This window comes from Humulus lupulus, chromosome 3 (assembly GCF_963169125.1).
Source record: "Humulus lupulus chromosome 3, drHumLupu1.1, whole genome shotgun sequence".
Lineage (NCBI taxonomy): Eukaryota > Viridiplantae > Streptophyta > Magnoliopsida > Rosales > Cannabaceae > Humulus > Humulus lupulus.
Genome location: NC_084795.1, coordinates 118602035 through 118617046, shown reverse-complemented (window position 1 = coordinate 118617046; position 15012 = coordinate 118602035). Strand labels below are relative to the sequence as shown.

At 36.5% G+C, this 15012-nt stretch overlaps 1 protein-coding gene across 1 annotated transcript; it reads left to right on the top strand.

Annotated features, from left to right (window-relative positions):
* Positions 1–1661: 1661 nt before the first annotated feature.
* On the top strand, positions 1662–2388 carry LOC133824976 (uncharacterized). Its single transcript, XM_062257984.1, has 4 exons — positions 1662–1743; positions 1847–1992; positions 2086–2117; positions 2223–2388. The coding sequence occupies exons 1-4, from the start codon at positions 1662–1664 to the stop codon at positions 2386–2388; spliced, it is 426 nt and encodes a 141-aa protein (XP_062113968.1).
* The last annotated feature ends 12624 nt before the right edge of the window (positions 2389–15012 follow it).

The following is a 15012-nucleotide window of genomic DNA, read 5'->3' as shown; positions in this document are numbered from 1 at the left end:
CCTTATCCATAGAGACTCCGTAAGCATAATTTAGATAAATATTTTGCGAAGTTTTTAGAGGTGTTCAAGAAGCTACATTATAACATACCTTTCGCTGAAGCACTAGAACAGTTGCCTAGCTATGTCAAGTTTATGAAGGAGATCTGTCTAACAAGAGGAAGATGGGAGACTATGAAACTATAGCATTGACTTAAGAGTGTAGTGCCATTTTTCAAAGAAAGCTCCCTCAAAAGTTAAGAGATCCTGATAGTTTTAATACATCGTGCCCCATTGGTGAGTTTGAATGCAAGCATGCGTTGTGTGATTTTGGGGAAAAGAAAGCATAAATTTGATGCCATTGTCTGTACTTTGTAGACTTTGGTTGGGAGAAGCTAGGCCCACAACATTGACATTACAACTGGCTGATAGATCAATTAAGCACCCAAGAGGTATTATAGAAGATGTCTTGGTGATGATGGATAAGTTTATTTTTTCGGTGAATTTTATTGTTCTTGATATAGAGGAGGATGAGAATGTCCCAATTATTCTAGGGAGACTGTTTTTACAACTGGGCAAGTTTTAATAGATGTGCAAAAATGGGAATTACGGTTGAGAGTACAAGGTGATGAATTAGTGTTGAATGCATTCAAGGCCATTACTTATCCTAGGGCGAGTGACAGTTACTATTCGGTTGATGTGAGAGATGGAGATGTGGCAAGTTAGAAGCTAGTTGAAGATCCTCTTGAGTTGAGTCTTACAGTCGATGACGTAGATGAAGAGGATTGTGAGGAGGCAGTGAGTTATTTGAATTGGATATAATCATATGGATCATTGAGAGAGAAGCAGATTGAAGAACTTGGTTAAGGGCCTGAGAGACCACTGTCGTCCATTGAGCAACCACTTATTTTATAATTGACGGCTTTGCGATGGCATTTACGCGATGTATATCTTGGAGAAAAGGAGACCCTTTCAGTTTTAGTATCTTCATCTCTCTTTGAGGTGGAGGTAGAAAAGTTATTAAGGCTATTAAGAGTTCATAAGACTACTATTTGATGGACTCTAGCTGACATAAGAGGAATAAGCCCATCAACTATGATGCATAGAATTCTGATAGAAGATGATGTTAATTCGACAATTGATGCTCAGAGAAGATTAAATCCATCAATGAAAGAAGTGGTAAGAAAATAAGTTCTTCAGTGGTTAGATGCTAGAGTGATTTACCCAATATCATAGAGTGCATGGGTGAGTCTAGTGCAAGTAGTTCCAAAGAATGGAGGAATGACGATGGTTAAGAATGGGAATAATGAATTGATTCCAACTCGTACTGTGACAGGTTGGAGGATATGTATAGATTGACATAAAGTGAATAACGCCACTAGAAAAGATCACTTCCATTTTCCTTTTGTTGATCAAATGTTTGATAGGTTGGCGGACCATAACTATTATTATTTCTTGGATGGGTATTCAGGATACCATCAAATATCCATTACACACGAGGATCAAGAAAAGACCACGTTTACATGCTCGTATTGTACTTTTGCATTTATAAGGATGTCATTTGGACTTTGTAATCCACTAGCAACATTCCAAAGTTGTATGATCACTATATTATCTGACAAGGTAGATAAGGGTATTGAAATCTTTATGGATGATTTTTCTGTTTATGGTTCTTCTTTTGATAAATGTTTGGCCAATTTGGAGCTACTTCTGAAGATATGTTAGGAATCACAGTTATTCTTGAATTGGGAGAAGTGCCACTTTATGGTAAATGAAGGAATTGTTCTAGGGCACAAAATTTAAAGTAAGGGTATTGAGGTGTATTGGGCTAAAATTTCAACAATTGACAATTTACCACCGTCTGTCTCAGTGAAAGGAGTTCGAAGATTTCTTGGTCATGCGGGGTTTTATAGAAGATTCATTAAAGACTTTTCCAAGATTTTGAAGCCTTTATCTACATTATTGATGAATGGAGTTCCTTTTGAATTTGGTGAGAAGTGTCGCCATGCTTTTAAGGTACTTAAGGAGAAATTGACCTCAATGCCCATAGTTGTTGTACCTAATTGAGATCTACCATTTGAATTGAAATGTGATGCAAGTGAAATGTAGTTGGAGCAATGTTGGGTCAAAGAGTTGACAAGGTGATTAAAAAGATTTATTGTGCAAGTTGCACTTTGAATGATGCTCAAGTTAATTATGAAACTATTGAAAAGGAACTCTTGGCCATTGTGTTTTCTTTTGATAAGGAATGAGGTAATCGTATATATTGATCATTCCGCTATTAAGTTTCTTCTGACCAAGAAAGATGCGAAGCCTCGTCTTATTCATTGGGTTCTATTGTTGCAAGAGTTTGATATGGAGATTAGAGACAAGAAAGGGATTGAGAACTTGGTGGCAGATCATTTGTCTTGATTAGAGGTTGATGAGAGTCCAAGTATGCAGAAAGTCCAGATTAATGATGTTTTTCTTGATGAGCAATTATTTGAAGTGAAGGCTAGTAATGAGGTACTATGGTTTGCAGATTATGTTTAACTTCTTAGCTGCCAAGATTATACCTCTAGAGATGTCTGGGAAACAATTGAAAAAGTTTTATTCCAAGGTCAAGCATTACTACTAGGAAGAGTCGATTTTGTATAAACATTGTGCCGACCAAGTCATTCGCTCTTATGTACCAGAACAAAAGATGTCATCTATTTTGACTCATTTCCATACTCTTCATTGTGGTGGCCATTTTGGGGCAACAAGAACAACATCTAAAGTGTTACTATGTGGGTTCTATTGGCCAACTTTATTTAAGGACTTGAATGCATTTGTAAAAGCTTGTGATCAGTGTTAGAGAACATGAAATATATCAAGAAGGAATGTGATGATCTACATGGTACATTAGAAGTGAAAATAATTGATGTTTGGGGGTTAGACTTTATTGGACCATTTTTTTCATCAGATAATAGTAAGTATATTTTGCTAGTTGTGGACTATATTTCAAAATGGGTGGAAGCAGCAGCAACTCCAACTAATAATGATGGGAAGGTGGTTCTTAATTTATTGCATAAGAATATTTTCACTAGGTTTGGTACTCCTAGAGTTATTCTAAGTGATGAAGGGACTCATTTTGGCAATAAAAAGATCGATGCTTTGTTGCCTCGATATGGAGTGAGGCATAGAACAACGCTTTCTTATCAATTGTCCAAGAAGCTTAATGATGAATTATGGACTTATAAAATGACATTCAAAACTCCAATCGACATGTCACCGTATCAGTTGGCCTTTGGGAAAGCATGTCATTTTCTAGTTGAGTTGGAAATAGAGCGTATTGGGCAATGAAGAAATTAAGTATGGATTTAAGGTTATCTAGTTAGAATAGGCATATGGAGATCAATGAAATTGATGGATAGAGGATGATGCCTATGAGATTCCAGAGATCTATAAGAAGCGTACTAAGGCGTGACATGACAAGAGTCTTATTAGAAAGGAGTTCCAGCTAGGGGAGCAAGTTTTGTTGTACAACTCTAGGTTGAAGCTCTTTCCTAGAAAGCTGAAATCAAGGTGGTCGGGGTCGTTTACTGTGGTAAAATTATTTCCTTATGGGGCAGTAGAGTTTCAAGGAAAGGGTCAACAGATGTTTAAGGTGAACGAGCAAAGAGTAAACCCATATTTTGGTGGACCTATTGATCAAGTCAAGACCATCATCCAACTACAACCTTTGTGAAGAGGAAGCAAGCATCCGGCTAAATAACATTAATGACAGTGCCATTGGGAGGCATCCCAATTTATTTCTAGTATTTGGTTCTTTTATTTTAGTTGGACAATTATTTTTATGTTTAGTGTTACATTTTTATGTGGTTTTTAGTTTTTCTTTCGAATTTTGGACATTTTAGACTTTAGGTTGTAAATATGAACTATGGAAATCGTGAAAAATGTAGAAAAAAATTGCAAATTTAGGCAGATATTTATTTGAGTTGCGACGCCCCTATTTAGAGTCGTGACATGGTGTTAGGCAAAGCGCGGTATTTCACAAAAGGCCAAGGCACAGCGGTGCCCAAGACCTAACCCGCAATGCGCTTCCCCAGAAATAAAACCCAAAAATTGACACAGGCCGCAACACTACACCTTATGGGTCGCGGCGGGCCCCTCAAAAAATCTTATTTAACCTATTTTTTTTAGATTTTTACTTTACTTCTTCACTTTCTCTTGACAAACTCCAAACTCCCTCCCTTTGTTCAGGCCAAAGCTCCAAATCTCTCCATAAAACCTTCAATAATCCTCCTATAAACTCCATTCAATCATTTTCCACCATCAATTTATCCTAAATCATGTTTAAACCCCATTTCTCCACTCATAAAACCTAATTTCAATGTTTGGGGGAGATTTGCAATCTTTGGAAAGCTTGAGGAATTGGGAGTATCTTTCATCACTCTTAATTGTGGGTAAATGATTTCTCCCTTAATCTCTTAATATTTTGGTGTTTTTGAAGTATTTTAATGTTAATTGGGTGGTTAAGAGGCTCTATCGTCTAGTTGGGTATTGATTGCTTGTTTGGGAAGATTACTTGTGAGAATTGTAGTGTTTTTGCTAATTTGAAGTAGTGAAAAAAACAAGGGGAGGTGTTGTCCAATTGCCTATAGAATTTAAGATTTTGAAGAGAATAATGGGACCTAAGGGAGGTAGTGGGGGTGCTTCATCTTCAAAGGGGTCGACCTCTTATGATCGATCAAGATTCATTAGTAAAGTGGCTCAAGAGCGATATGAGCGTTTAAGGAGAAGGACTTTGATTCCTGAACTAGGAATGAATTATCAAAATGAACCATATGATAATGTGAGCTATGAGCCCATTAGAGTTATTCTGCAATATAGAGGTTGGCAACCATTGGTTTATAGAAGGTGAATAAAAAACTGAATGCTTCTTTGGTTTATGAGTTTTATGCTGATTGGCAAGAACAGAAGAATAACAAATGTTTTGTTCGGGGGAAGAAGGTGCTGGTGAGTGCGACTGCTTTTAATCATCTTTATGACCTTCCAAATTATACGAAGGAGTAGAATGAGTTTAGAGCATTTCTACGCACAGAGATTTATTATGTAGAGTTTTCGGAGTATATTGGTTGTCTTGGGGCTCAAGTCACTTATATTCAAGATGAGCCTAAGCATATGTATAGGACTCAATTGAACCATATAGCGCGTGCATTGATATATTTTGTGAGCGCTCAGTTGATCCCTTCCACACATTTTTCTAACATTTGTATCGTTTGTATATGGTTTATGGGATTATGAAAGGGATGAAGATTGATGTGTGGAAACAAATTAAAAGTAGTATTTGGTTTATGGTTCGACTTACAATGTGAGACTTATGGGGTGCCCACGTACAATACTTATGTTCAGGGTAAAATGCAAGGTATCATTGCCTAGGGTGTGGTGATTAATTACGCTCCGCCTATAGCTATTTTTTACCATGAGGACCAAAGACCTCGTCATCCTCGTCAACAAGATGCAGATGCTGAACCTGAAGCTGCCCAAGCTGAAGAGGAAAATGAGGAGGCTATGGATGAGGATCCACCATTTGCATTGGGTAGACCGATTGACCCTAACGTCCAATATACACATGATCAGTTGAATTATATTATTCAAAAGAATATCCATATGAAATAATATTTGATGTCTAGGAATGCATATGAGAAAACACATGTTGATCCACTGAATGCATTGGTTAATCGTTGGAATCTAAATGAGGCTCCATAGCCTTACTTTCAGTATACTTCGCCTCCTCCATCATACTGATGTGGTGGTTTGGTAAGTTTTATTTTCTCTTTATCTTTTTAACACATTGGAGGCAATGTGTTATTTATGTTTGGGGGAGGGATTACTTGGTTTAGTTGCTTTATTTTAGTTGTTTATTGTTATGAATCAAGTTGTTTTGAAGTAGATGATCCTAATGACCATGTGATATGAGTGAAGATTTTAAATATGTGTGAATCTGTGTGCTTGGTGAGGTTAAGTTTGTGATTAGCTTTTATTTGAGTTTTAATTTCCACGCAAGCCTTAATTAACAAATTTCTTACAATCATTTAGTATATGCATGTTAAGTGGGTTTGTGGAATGAAATTTGAAAAATATTTTAGAAACTGTATAGTCTGTTGATTGAGTTAAAGTTTGAATGATGCATGCTTAGAAAGATGATTTCTTTGGAATTATTGAGCCTTTCGAGCCAACCTTAATGTAATAAATCCCTAGTTAGCCAATTTTGAGCCTAACATGATTCTTTAGTTGTTTGACACTGATTTTGAGCCTAATTAAAACCTTGTTATTTATCTTTCCTTTTGATATACCATGAGCATATGAAAAGTGATTGAGGGATAATTTTTAATAGAGTTTATATTTGAAATTTGTGTCAAAAGTAGAATAAAAATTGAGTGAAAAAATTATTGAAAATGAACTACACTCCAAATAAGAGTATAAAGAAATAAGATTGGGAGAGTGTAGTATCATTAGAAAATAAAAAAAAATAAAAACAAATTAAAAATTATGAATTCTCTCTAAGTAAGAACTTTTGGGAAATTTGGGGATTGTTTGTGGTTTTCAAGTTATCATAAGATTGGTTTGTTGATTTGTATGCTTATGGTATAGTTGAGCCTCCTCTAATAATTGGACATGTAGGGAACATCTTGGTAGGACCCCACTTAGGGGGGACATCGAAGAGCTCCCAGAATAGATATGCGTGACCCCTCAATCATGATGATGACGTTTGTGTGCAGGTCCAACTCCCAGAAAAGATGTTGAGAATGATGAACCAAGTGATTATCTTCACTAAGGAGGATGTTCGGATAGTACACTTCCCCAACGACGATTCATTGGTGATTGAGACCCAAATCTCCAAAAAAATGGTTGCATGGATCCTTTTTTAAAACGGAAGTTCGGTGAATATCCTGTTCAAGCAATCCTTCGCGAAGATCGGGATGACAACAAGTGATCTCGCCCCATGCACTTCGACCCTAAATGGTTTTTCGGGCGAAGGCTTAATCTTAATGAGGCAGATGAAGCTGTCAGTGACACTTAGAGAAGTGCCTAGACAGGCCTTCAAGTACTACACTTTTGTAGTCGTGGGCTGCTCCTTTGCCTATAACACCATCTTGAGCCGACCATCGTTGGTGGAGTTCGGAGCAGCCACATTCATTCATCATATATGCATAAATTCCCAACAAACTCGAGGATTGGCATAGTCTGCTTGGACCAGAAAGAGGCTTGTTAGTCCTACAACATGTCCCTCAAGGACACGCTAATGGTGATTGTGGCACCAGATCCCGAGCAACCTCATCCAGAGGAGATGGACGTCCAGGTTGTTCTCGAGGAGCCGGAGTCCAATGAGTTGGATCCCAAGGTTGGAGGCAATAGGGAAATCGGTCCCTTAGAGGAGATCAAAGAAGTTATCCTCCATGATGCCAACCCCAAAAGAAAACAAAGGTTGGGAGGAACCTCAAGGAAAAAGTTTGAGAAGCAGGATGTATTTTCTTGGTCCCATGCAGACATTACGGGAATTGACCACAACATTATTTTCCATGCTTTGAATGTAGACTGCAATGTTTCCCGAGTGCAAAAAAAAAGAAGGCTATTTGTTTTAATAAGAGCGGAGGCCCTGAGACCGGTGGTTGACAAGCTTCTCGGGAACAGGTTCATACGGGAGGCCAATACCTCAAATGGTTGGAGAATCTCATGCTAGTCCTGAAGCCTAACGAGACCTGGAAGATCTGCATCAATTTTACTGACCTCAATTAGGCCTGCCCCAAAGTCTACCTCCCGTTCCAAGGATTTACCAAATGGTAGACCCTACCTTTAGGTATGAGCTTTTGACATTCACGGATGCCTACTCAGGGTACAATCAAATCTCCATGTATGTCGCAGATAAACAACAGACCAACTTCTAAACATACAAGGGAATCTATTGCTACAAAGTGATGACATTTGGCTTGAAAAATGCAGAGGCCACTTATCAGAGGTTGGTGAACAGGATGTTCAAGAACCAACATGGTCAAAACATGGAGGTGTTTGTGGATGACATGCTGGTCAAATCCAGAACGACCCCAGAGCATGTGAAAGACTTGGCAGAAGCTTTCTCAGTTCTCTGCAGGTTCAGGATGAAGCTGAATCCCCAAAATTACACATTTAGAGTAACCTTTGGGAAGTTCCTTGGATTTATCATGAGTGCCCGAGGAATCGAAGCAAACCCTGAGAAGATCAGAACGCTGATCAAGATGCCATCCTTCGGAAATCACAAAGTAGTGCAAAGTTTGGCTGGTTGAATATCTGCTCTCAGTTGCTTTGAATCGAAGGAAACTGACTAATGTATAATCTTCTTCAACACCCTCGACGGAGGTCAAAGATTCAAGAGGAAGGAGTATTGGGAATATATGGCTTTATACTTTTCAAATCAACGATTAATAACAAGAATAATTCAATATTTCAAACCCTAAATGCTAAGCAATAGCCTTATTCGAAGCATGAATACAAATCTTGATAATCAAATAAACATGGTCATAATATGAATGTAAATCTTAAATATAAGAAACTAAATGATTTAATAATGATAAGATGAGCTTAGAAACATTTAGTCATTAATACTAGCAATGAAAACACAATAGAGTAACACAAAACAAAGTTAGGCTTAGTTAGATACAACCTTTGATTTAGAGCAACTTGAATCTTCAAACTTGGGGAACTTCTAAGGCTTACACACAATAAGAATACTGTTGTCCAAAATATCTTTCTAAGTCTTCTGTTATTGCTTGACGCTTCAACTAAGTAGAATGAGATTTGGGATTTAACAAGCCTTAAAACTCATGCAAGTCAAGTAAAACTTGATGAGTTTCTTGGTAAAAACTTTGGTCTTTGAAAGCTAGAGAGAGAGATAGAGAGAGTTGGAAAGTGTGATCAATGTTTTACAACTCTAATAACTCATATTTATAGTGTACACGTCGTCATTAGTCTAACAAATAAGATTGGAGAATTTAAAACACATCATTTGGAGCATTTTACGTAACTGTATTGACCTAAAAGACCGCTCAAGCGATACGTCGCATACTTAGAGGCGATGCATCACCTACTGGAGCTTTAGAAGCCCTTCATATTTTGGCGATGCTACTCAACTTAGGGGGCGACGCATCGCCACCACCTCTGATGTTGAACCCCTCCAATGGTCCTAAAATTTCTCCAAATGCAACCAAACTTTTGGGGAATGTTTTGATACCTCATTGTATCACATTATACCCATAAAAGTGACTTTTAGATTCCTTCTACACAATATCATGTTTTTACTTCTCCTTAAGTGAAAAATGTTAAGTGTTTTGCACCACAACGTGTAAACATCTTAACCATTATATTTAACCAATCTCAACATTCCCCCCCTTGGTTAAATATAATCATCTCTTCTTATCTTAACAGTTTTGGTGCATGAAATAAAGTATCTTTAAATTTTAACTATACCTTAGTGAAAGTATTACAAAACCTTCTCAACGCCATTGGTGTCTAAGAGATTGAACCAAGTACTCTGTAATGATAGGATCGGTAACACCTCACTCACCTCCACTTAACCATTCATTTTCCCACTGTCCCACTTAGAAATTTTCATGGACTTGTGCTCATCAATTTGATGAACTTTCCTGGGAGAATACTCCAACTCCCATAAGAGGCAACACCTCCTCCAAGTTCACATAGATGAAGTTCTTACATCATCTTTGCTACCTTTTGAGATTCTTGTTGCACACAACTAAAATTCATTAAAAGCCCTAACCATTACTCGGTAGCAACCAACACTAACCATCCATGGATGGAACTCACAAATTTGTTAGTCTTGGAACTATTCACCCAATAACTCATTCTTACCCATTGAACTCTTGCCCTTGATGTTCACAAGTTTGGAGTTGGATTGCCATCATTGGTTAATATATTATTCTAGGATTTTTAGTCCCATCCCCTTTGAAGGGGAAATTGCTAACCTCTTCGCAAGAGGTTTTGTAAATGGATCTGCTAAGTTCTCACTTGTCTTAACTTATGAGATTGATACGATTCCTCCTTGAATCAATTGTCTCATATATTCATGTGTTATACTTATATTTCTAGACTTCTCATTATATGTGCCATTACAAGTTATAGGTAATGTGGCATGACTATCACAATATATCAAGATCGTCGATACCTCATCTGCAAAGGTTGAGATATCCAACAAGAGATCTCTAAGCCACTCAACCTCTTTGCTAGTTGCTGCTAAAGCTATAAACTCAGCCTCCATTGTTGAGTGTGAAATACATGTTTGTTTCTTGGAACCCCAAGAAATTGCTCCTCCTTCAAGCATAAACACCTAACCACTTTTGTAGAGATTATCTCCACCACTCGATATCCAACTTGCATCGGAATATGTTTCAAGTAACTTCGAGAACTTTGAATATTGGAGGCCTAGCTGCTTGGTCCTTTTAAGGTACCCTAGAATGCTCTCAATTGCTTTCCAATGTTCAATACTTGGACTGTGAGTAAACCTACTTAGTTTACTAAGCGCATATGCAATATCCGCTCTTGTACAATGAGCAACATATATTAGACTCCCTAATGCACTTGCATACTCAAGTTGAGCCACCGCTCAACCATTATTCTTTTCAATCTTTATGCTTGAATCAAATGGTGTATTTGCTACTTTGATTTTGAGATCACTAAACTTGTCAAGCACTTTATCAACATAGCCTTCTTGACTTAAGGCATAACCCCCACTATTTCTTCTCACTTTTATACCCAAGGTGGTCTCAACCTCTCCAAGGTTTTTCATCTTGAAAGTGGAAGATAGAAACCTCTTCATTTCTATTATGCCTTTCATCTCATTACACAAAATCAACATATCATCAACATATAGACACACCAAGATGACTTAGTCATCACAAGCCTTAAAGTACAAATACCTGTCCGAATTATTGTGTCTAAACCCATTCGAAATTATTGCTTTCAAGTTTCTCATGCCATTTTTTTGTGCTTCCTTTAAACCATATAATGATTTTACAAGCCTACACACTTTATGTTCATTTCCCCTTAGAACATAACCCTTCAGTTTTTCTATATAAATCTCCTCACTGGTTTTCCCAGTAACCGGTGCATACATGTGAAAATAATTTATTCATTCCTTTTGTTTAAACCCTTTGGCTACTAGTCTTGTCTTGAAGGTTTGTAATGTGCCATCGGTGTGATATTTCATCCAAAATACCCAGTTGCACCTAATTGGTTTTCAACCTTGTGGAAGGTATACCAATTCCCATGTGTGTTTTGAAATAATTGAATCCATCTCATCATTTATTGCCTCATTCCAATTAGCAGAGTCTCTGAAAGACCTTGCTTCTTGGAATGTTTTAGGATCATCCCAAACTTGAATAGACATAGAAAATTTCCATGTATCTTCTTCAAGGTTTCCCATTACTAAGTAGAGTGTCTCCACTTGAGAACATCTCTCATTTGATCCAAAATCTTTAAGCCTTTGGCTTCTCTGAGGAAATATTGGTTGCTCATCAACCTTTGGATCTTTCTCTTTAAGAGATTCTCCAACACCTGTGGGTTGTTGAGAATTTCTATCACAATATAACATATTATCATAAAACTCCACTTCCCTTGATTCAATTATCACATTAGACTCCAAGTCTAATATCCTATTGGCCTTGCTATTTGAGGCATAGCCAACAAATGCACACTTAACAACTCTTGGACCCAACTTGGTCCTTTTTGGCTTCATTCTCTTGCAATAAGCAAGACACCCTCATACTTTAAGATAGCCTAGGTTAGGCTTTTTTCCTCTCCATAACTCATATGGTGATACATTGTTCTTTTTCATAGGAATTCGATCAATATATGACATGCAGCAAGCAAAGCTTCACCTCACAAATTACAAAACAATTTAGCATGTAAAAGCTTAGAGTTAATCATCTCAAGTAGAGTCTTATTTTCTCTTTCAGCTATTCCATTTTGTTATGGAGTGTTTGGTACAGTTCATTCATGTATAATGTCATGTTGTTCACAAAACACATTGAAATCATTTTAAAAGCATTCACCACCTTTATCACTTCTAAGCATCTTTATTTTCCTTTCTAATTGATATTCTACTTCAGCTTTATAGATTTTAAATGCATTAAATGCCTCATCCTTACTCTTAAGAAAATACACATAAGAAAACCTTGAGAAATCATCTATAAAAGTCATGAAGTATCTATTTCCTCCTCTAGTCAACATGTCATTCAATTCACATAAATCACTATGTACTAAATCTGGCAAGTTTAAACATCGATCAACACTTCGAAAAAATTTCTTTACCATTTTAGATTTAACACATAATTCACATGTATTATGCCCATTCACATCACAATTAATCAATCCATATTGAACAACTCTTTTAATTGTGGTATAACATATATGAGCAAGTCTATTATGGCATAAGGTAAAAGAATTAGAATTAGAATGAACCACATTGCAAGATCTAGATGTCATATCATTATTGTCACCATCAATAGCACAAACTTTATTTATTCCATCACATTTATAACCATTTCCCACAAAAGTGCCCAATTTATTCAAAGTGAGTTTATCAAATTTAAACTCCATTTTGATACTGGATTTACTCAATAGACTTCCACTCATAATGTTTCTAGTCATATCAGGAACATAGAAGACAATAGTTAGGGTCACTTTCTTTCCATTAGTGAAGAACACATCAGTGCAGCCCCTTCTAAGTACCTTGGATATATTTTCATTTCCCATTTGGACTTCAAGTCCCACCTTTGCACTATCAAAAGCTTTGAAAATAGTTTTATCATAGTTTACATGAATGGTGGCAGAAGTATCATACCACCATCCTTGCATCTTTCCTGGGTTTCATTAACTCACTCAAGGTTGCAATGATCTCAACATCAAATGCATTGGCCTTGGTCTCTTTACTTAGGTTTGCAAAGATCTCAACATCAAATGCATTGACCTTAGTATCTTCACTTTCTTGTGCAATGATCTCGTCATCAATTGGATTGACATGTTCAACTTCTCTTAAGGTTGCATTAGTCTCATCACTACATGCATGAACTATGTCAATTCTCTTTAAGGTTATCATGCATTCCTCCTCAAATGCATTATTCTCAATTAGGGTTACAATGCATTCCTCATTAAATGCGTTGAATTTAATCAAAGTTACAAAGATCTCAACATCAATTAAAGTGACCAAATTAAATTTATTTAGAAGTGCAATGATCTCAACATCAATTGCCTTAAACATAAACTCAATATGGTTAATTTTACAATTACCATATCTCGCACGATGATCAATAACTTTACAAACAAAACAATTATAACAATAACCCTTGAATTGTTCATTAATATTCACCATTGTAATCTTAATATAAACAATAATCTCAAACTTATAAAGATATGGCTGCAAACACATTTCATTCAAATTCTTGAAATCTACACATTTATTGGTGAAGACTTTGAATCCACATCAACATTCATGTAGAGCATTTCCAAATAGAACTTTCTTTGATCTTTCATGGTTATGTGTTCAACACAAACCAAATCTTGATACAAGGATTTGAAGGTTGTAAAAGATAAACAAATTTTCCTCATTGTTGATTATACAAAACATAAAATTAAATTAATTAGTAATAAAGTTTTTTGTTATTGGGAATATATGACTTTACACTTTGCAAATCAATAATTAATAATGGGAATAGTTCAATATTTGAAACTCTAAATGCTAAGCAAGAACCTTATTCAAAGTTTGAATACAAATCTTGATAATCAAATAAACATGTTCATAATATGAATGTCAATCTTGAATATAAGAAACTAAATGATTAAATGATGATAAGATGAACTTAGAAACATTTAATCATCAATATTAACAATAAAAACACAATAGTGTAACACAAAACAAAGTTAGGGTTAGAGAGATACAACATTTGATTTAGAGCAACTTGAATCCTAAAACTTGGAGAACTTATAAGGCTTATACACAATAAGAATATTGTTTTCAAAATCTATATTCCAAGCCTTCCCATATTGCCTGAAGCTTCAACTAAGTAGAATGAGATTTGAGATTTAACAACCCTTAAAACTAATGTAAGTCAAGCAAAGCTTGATGAGTTTCTTGGAGAAAACTTTGGTATTTGAGAGCAAGAGGAATATAGAGGTTTGATAGAGAGTTTGAAAGTGTGATCAAGACTTTACAACTCTTTTAACCCATGTTTATATTGTAGACATCATCATTAGTCTAACCAAAAGGAATAAAGTATTTAAAACATGTTATTTGGAGCATTTTACATAACAGTACAACCCTTAGAGACCACCCAAATGATGTATCGCCAGACAGGTGATACGTCGCCTACTAGCAGGCGATGCATAGCGTGCTGGGGCTTTTGAAGCCCTCTGCATTTTGGTGATGTTATGCCACTTAGGGGGTGACTCATTGCCACCTTTTCTAACTTTGGACCCCTCCAATGGTCCTAAAATTGCTCCAAATGCTACTAAATATTTTGGGAATGTGTTTGACACCTTATTGTATCACTTTAGAGCCACAAAAGTCGCTTTAAGATGCCTTGTACACAATCTCATGTTTTCACTTCTCCTTAAGTGAAAACTATTAAGTGTTTTGCACCTAAATGTGTGAACATATTAACCATTATATTTAACCAATCTTAACACGAAGGAGTGTTAATAGGCCTTCCAACAGCTGAAGGCGCACATGGTAAATCCTCTGATTCTATCAAAACCAATAGATAGAGAACCCCTGCTCCTCTACATTGCCATCACAGAGCATGCCATTAGAGTGACATTAGCAGACGAGGAGGGCTGCTCCCAACATCTAGTCTATTATGTAAGTAAGATATTCCTTGGACCGGAGTCCAGATATCCTCTCATGGAAAAGCTCAATTTTTGTTTGATGATAGCTTCAAGGAATCTCAGGTCATATTTCCAGGTACATCCCACCAAAGTGCTCACCAACTGGCATCTCAAGCAATTCCCCCGAGAGACTCCTCAAAT

What these genes read in the sequence shown, in the direction of transcription:
- LOC133824976 (XM_062257984.1), top strand. Translation starts at nt 1,662, where the DNA reads ATGTTTGGCCAATTTGGAGCTACTTCTGAAGATATGTTAGGAATCACA. An exon ending in GGGAGAAGTGCCACTTTATG is followed by an intron (nt 1,744 to 1,846) that starts GTAAATGAAGGA and finishes CGTCTGTCTCAG; the next exon opens with TGAAAGGAGTTCGAAGATTT. An exon ending in AGTGTCGCCATGCTTTTAAG is followed by an intron (nt 1,993 to 2,085) that starts GTACTTAAGGAG and finishes AGTGAAATGTAG; the next exon opens with TTGGAGCAATGTTGGGTCAA.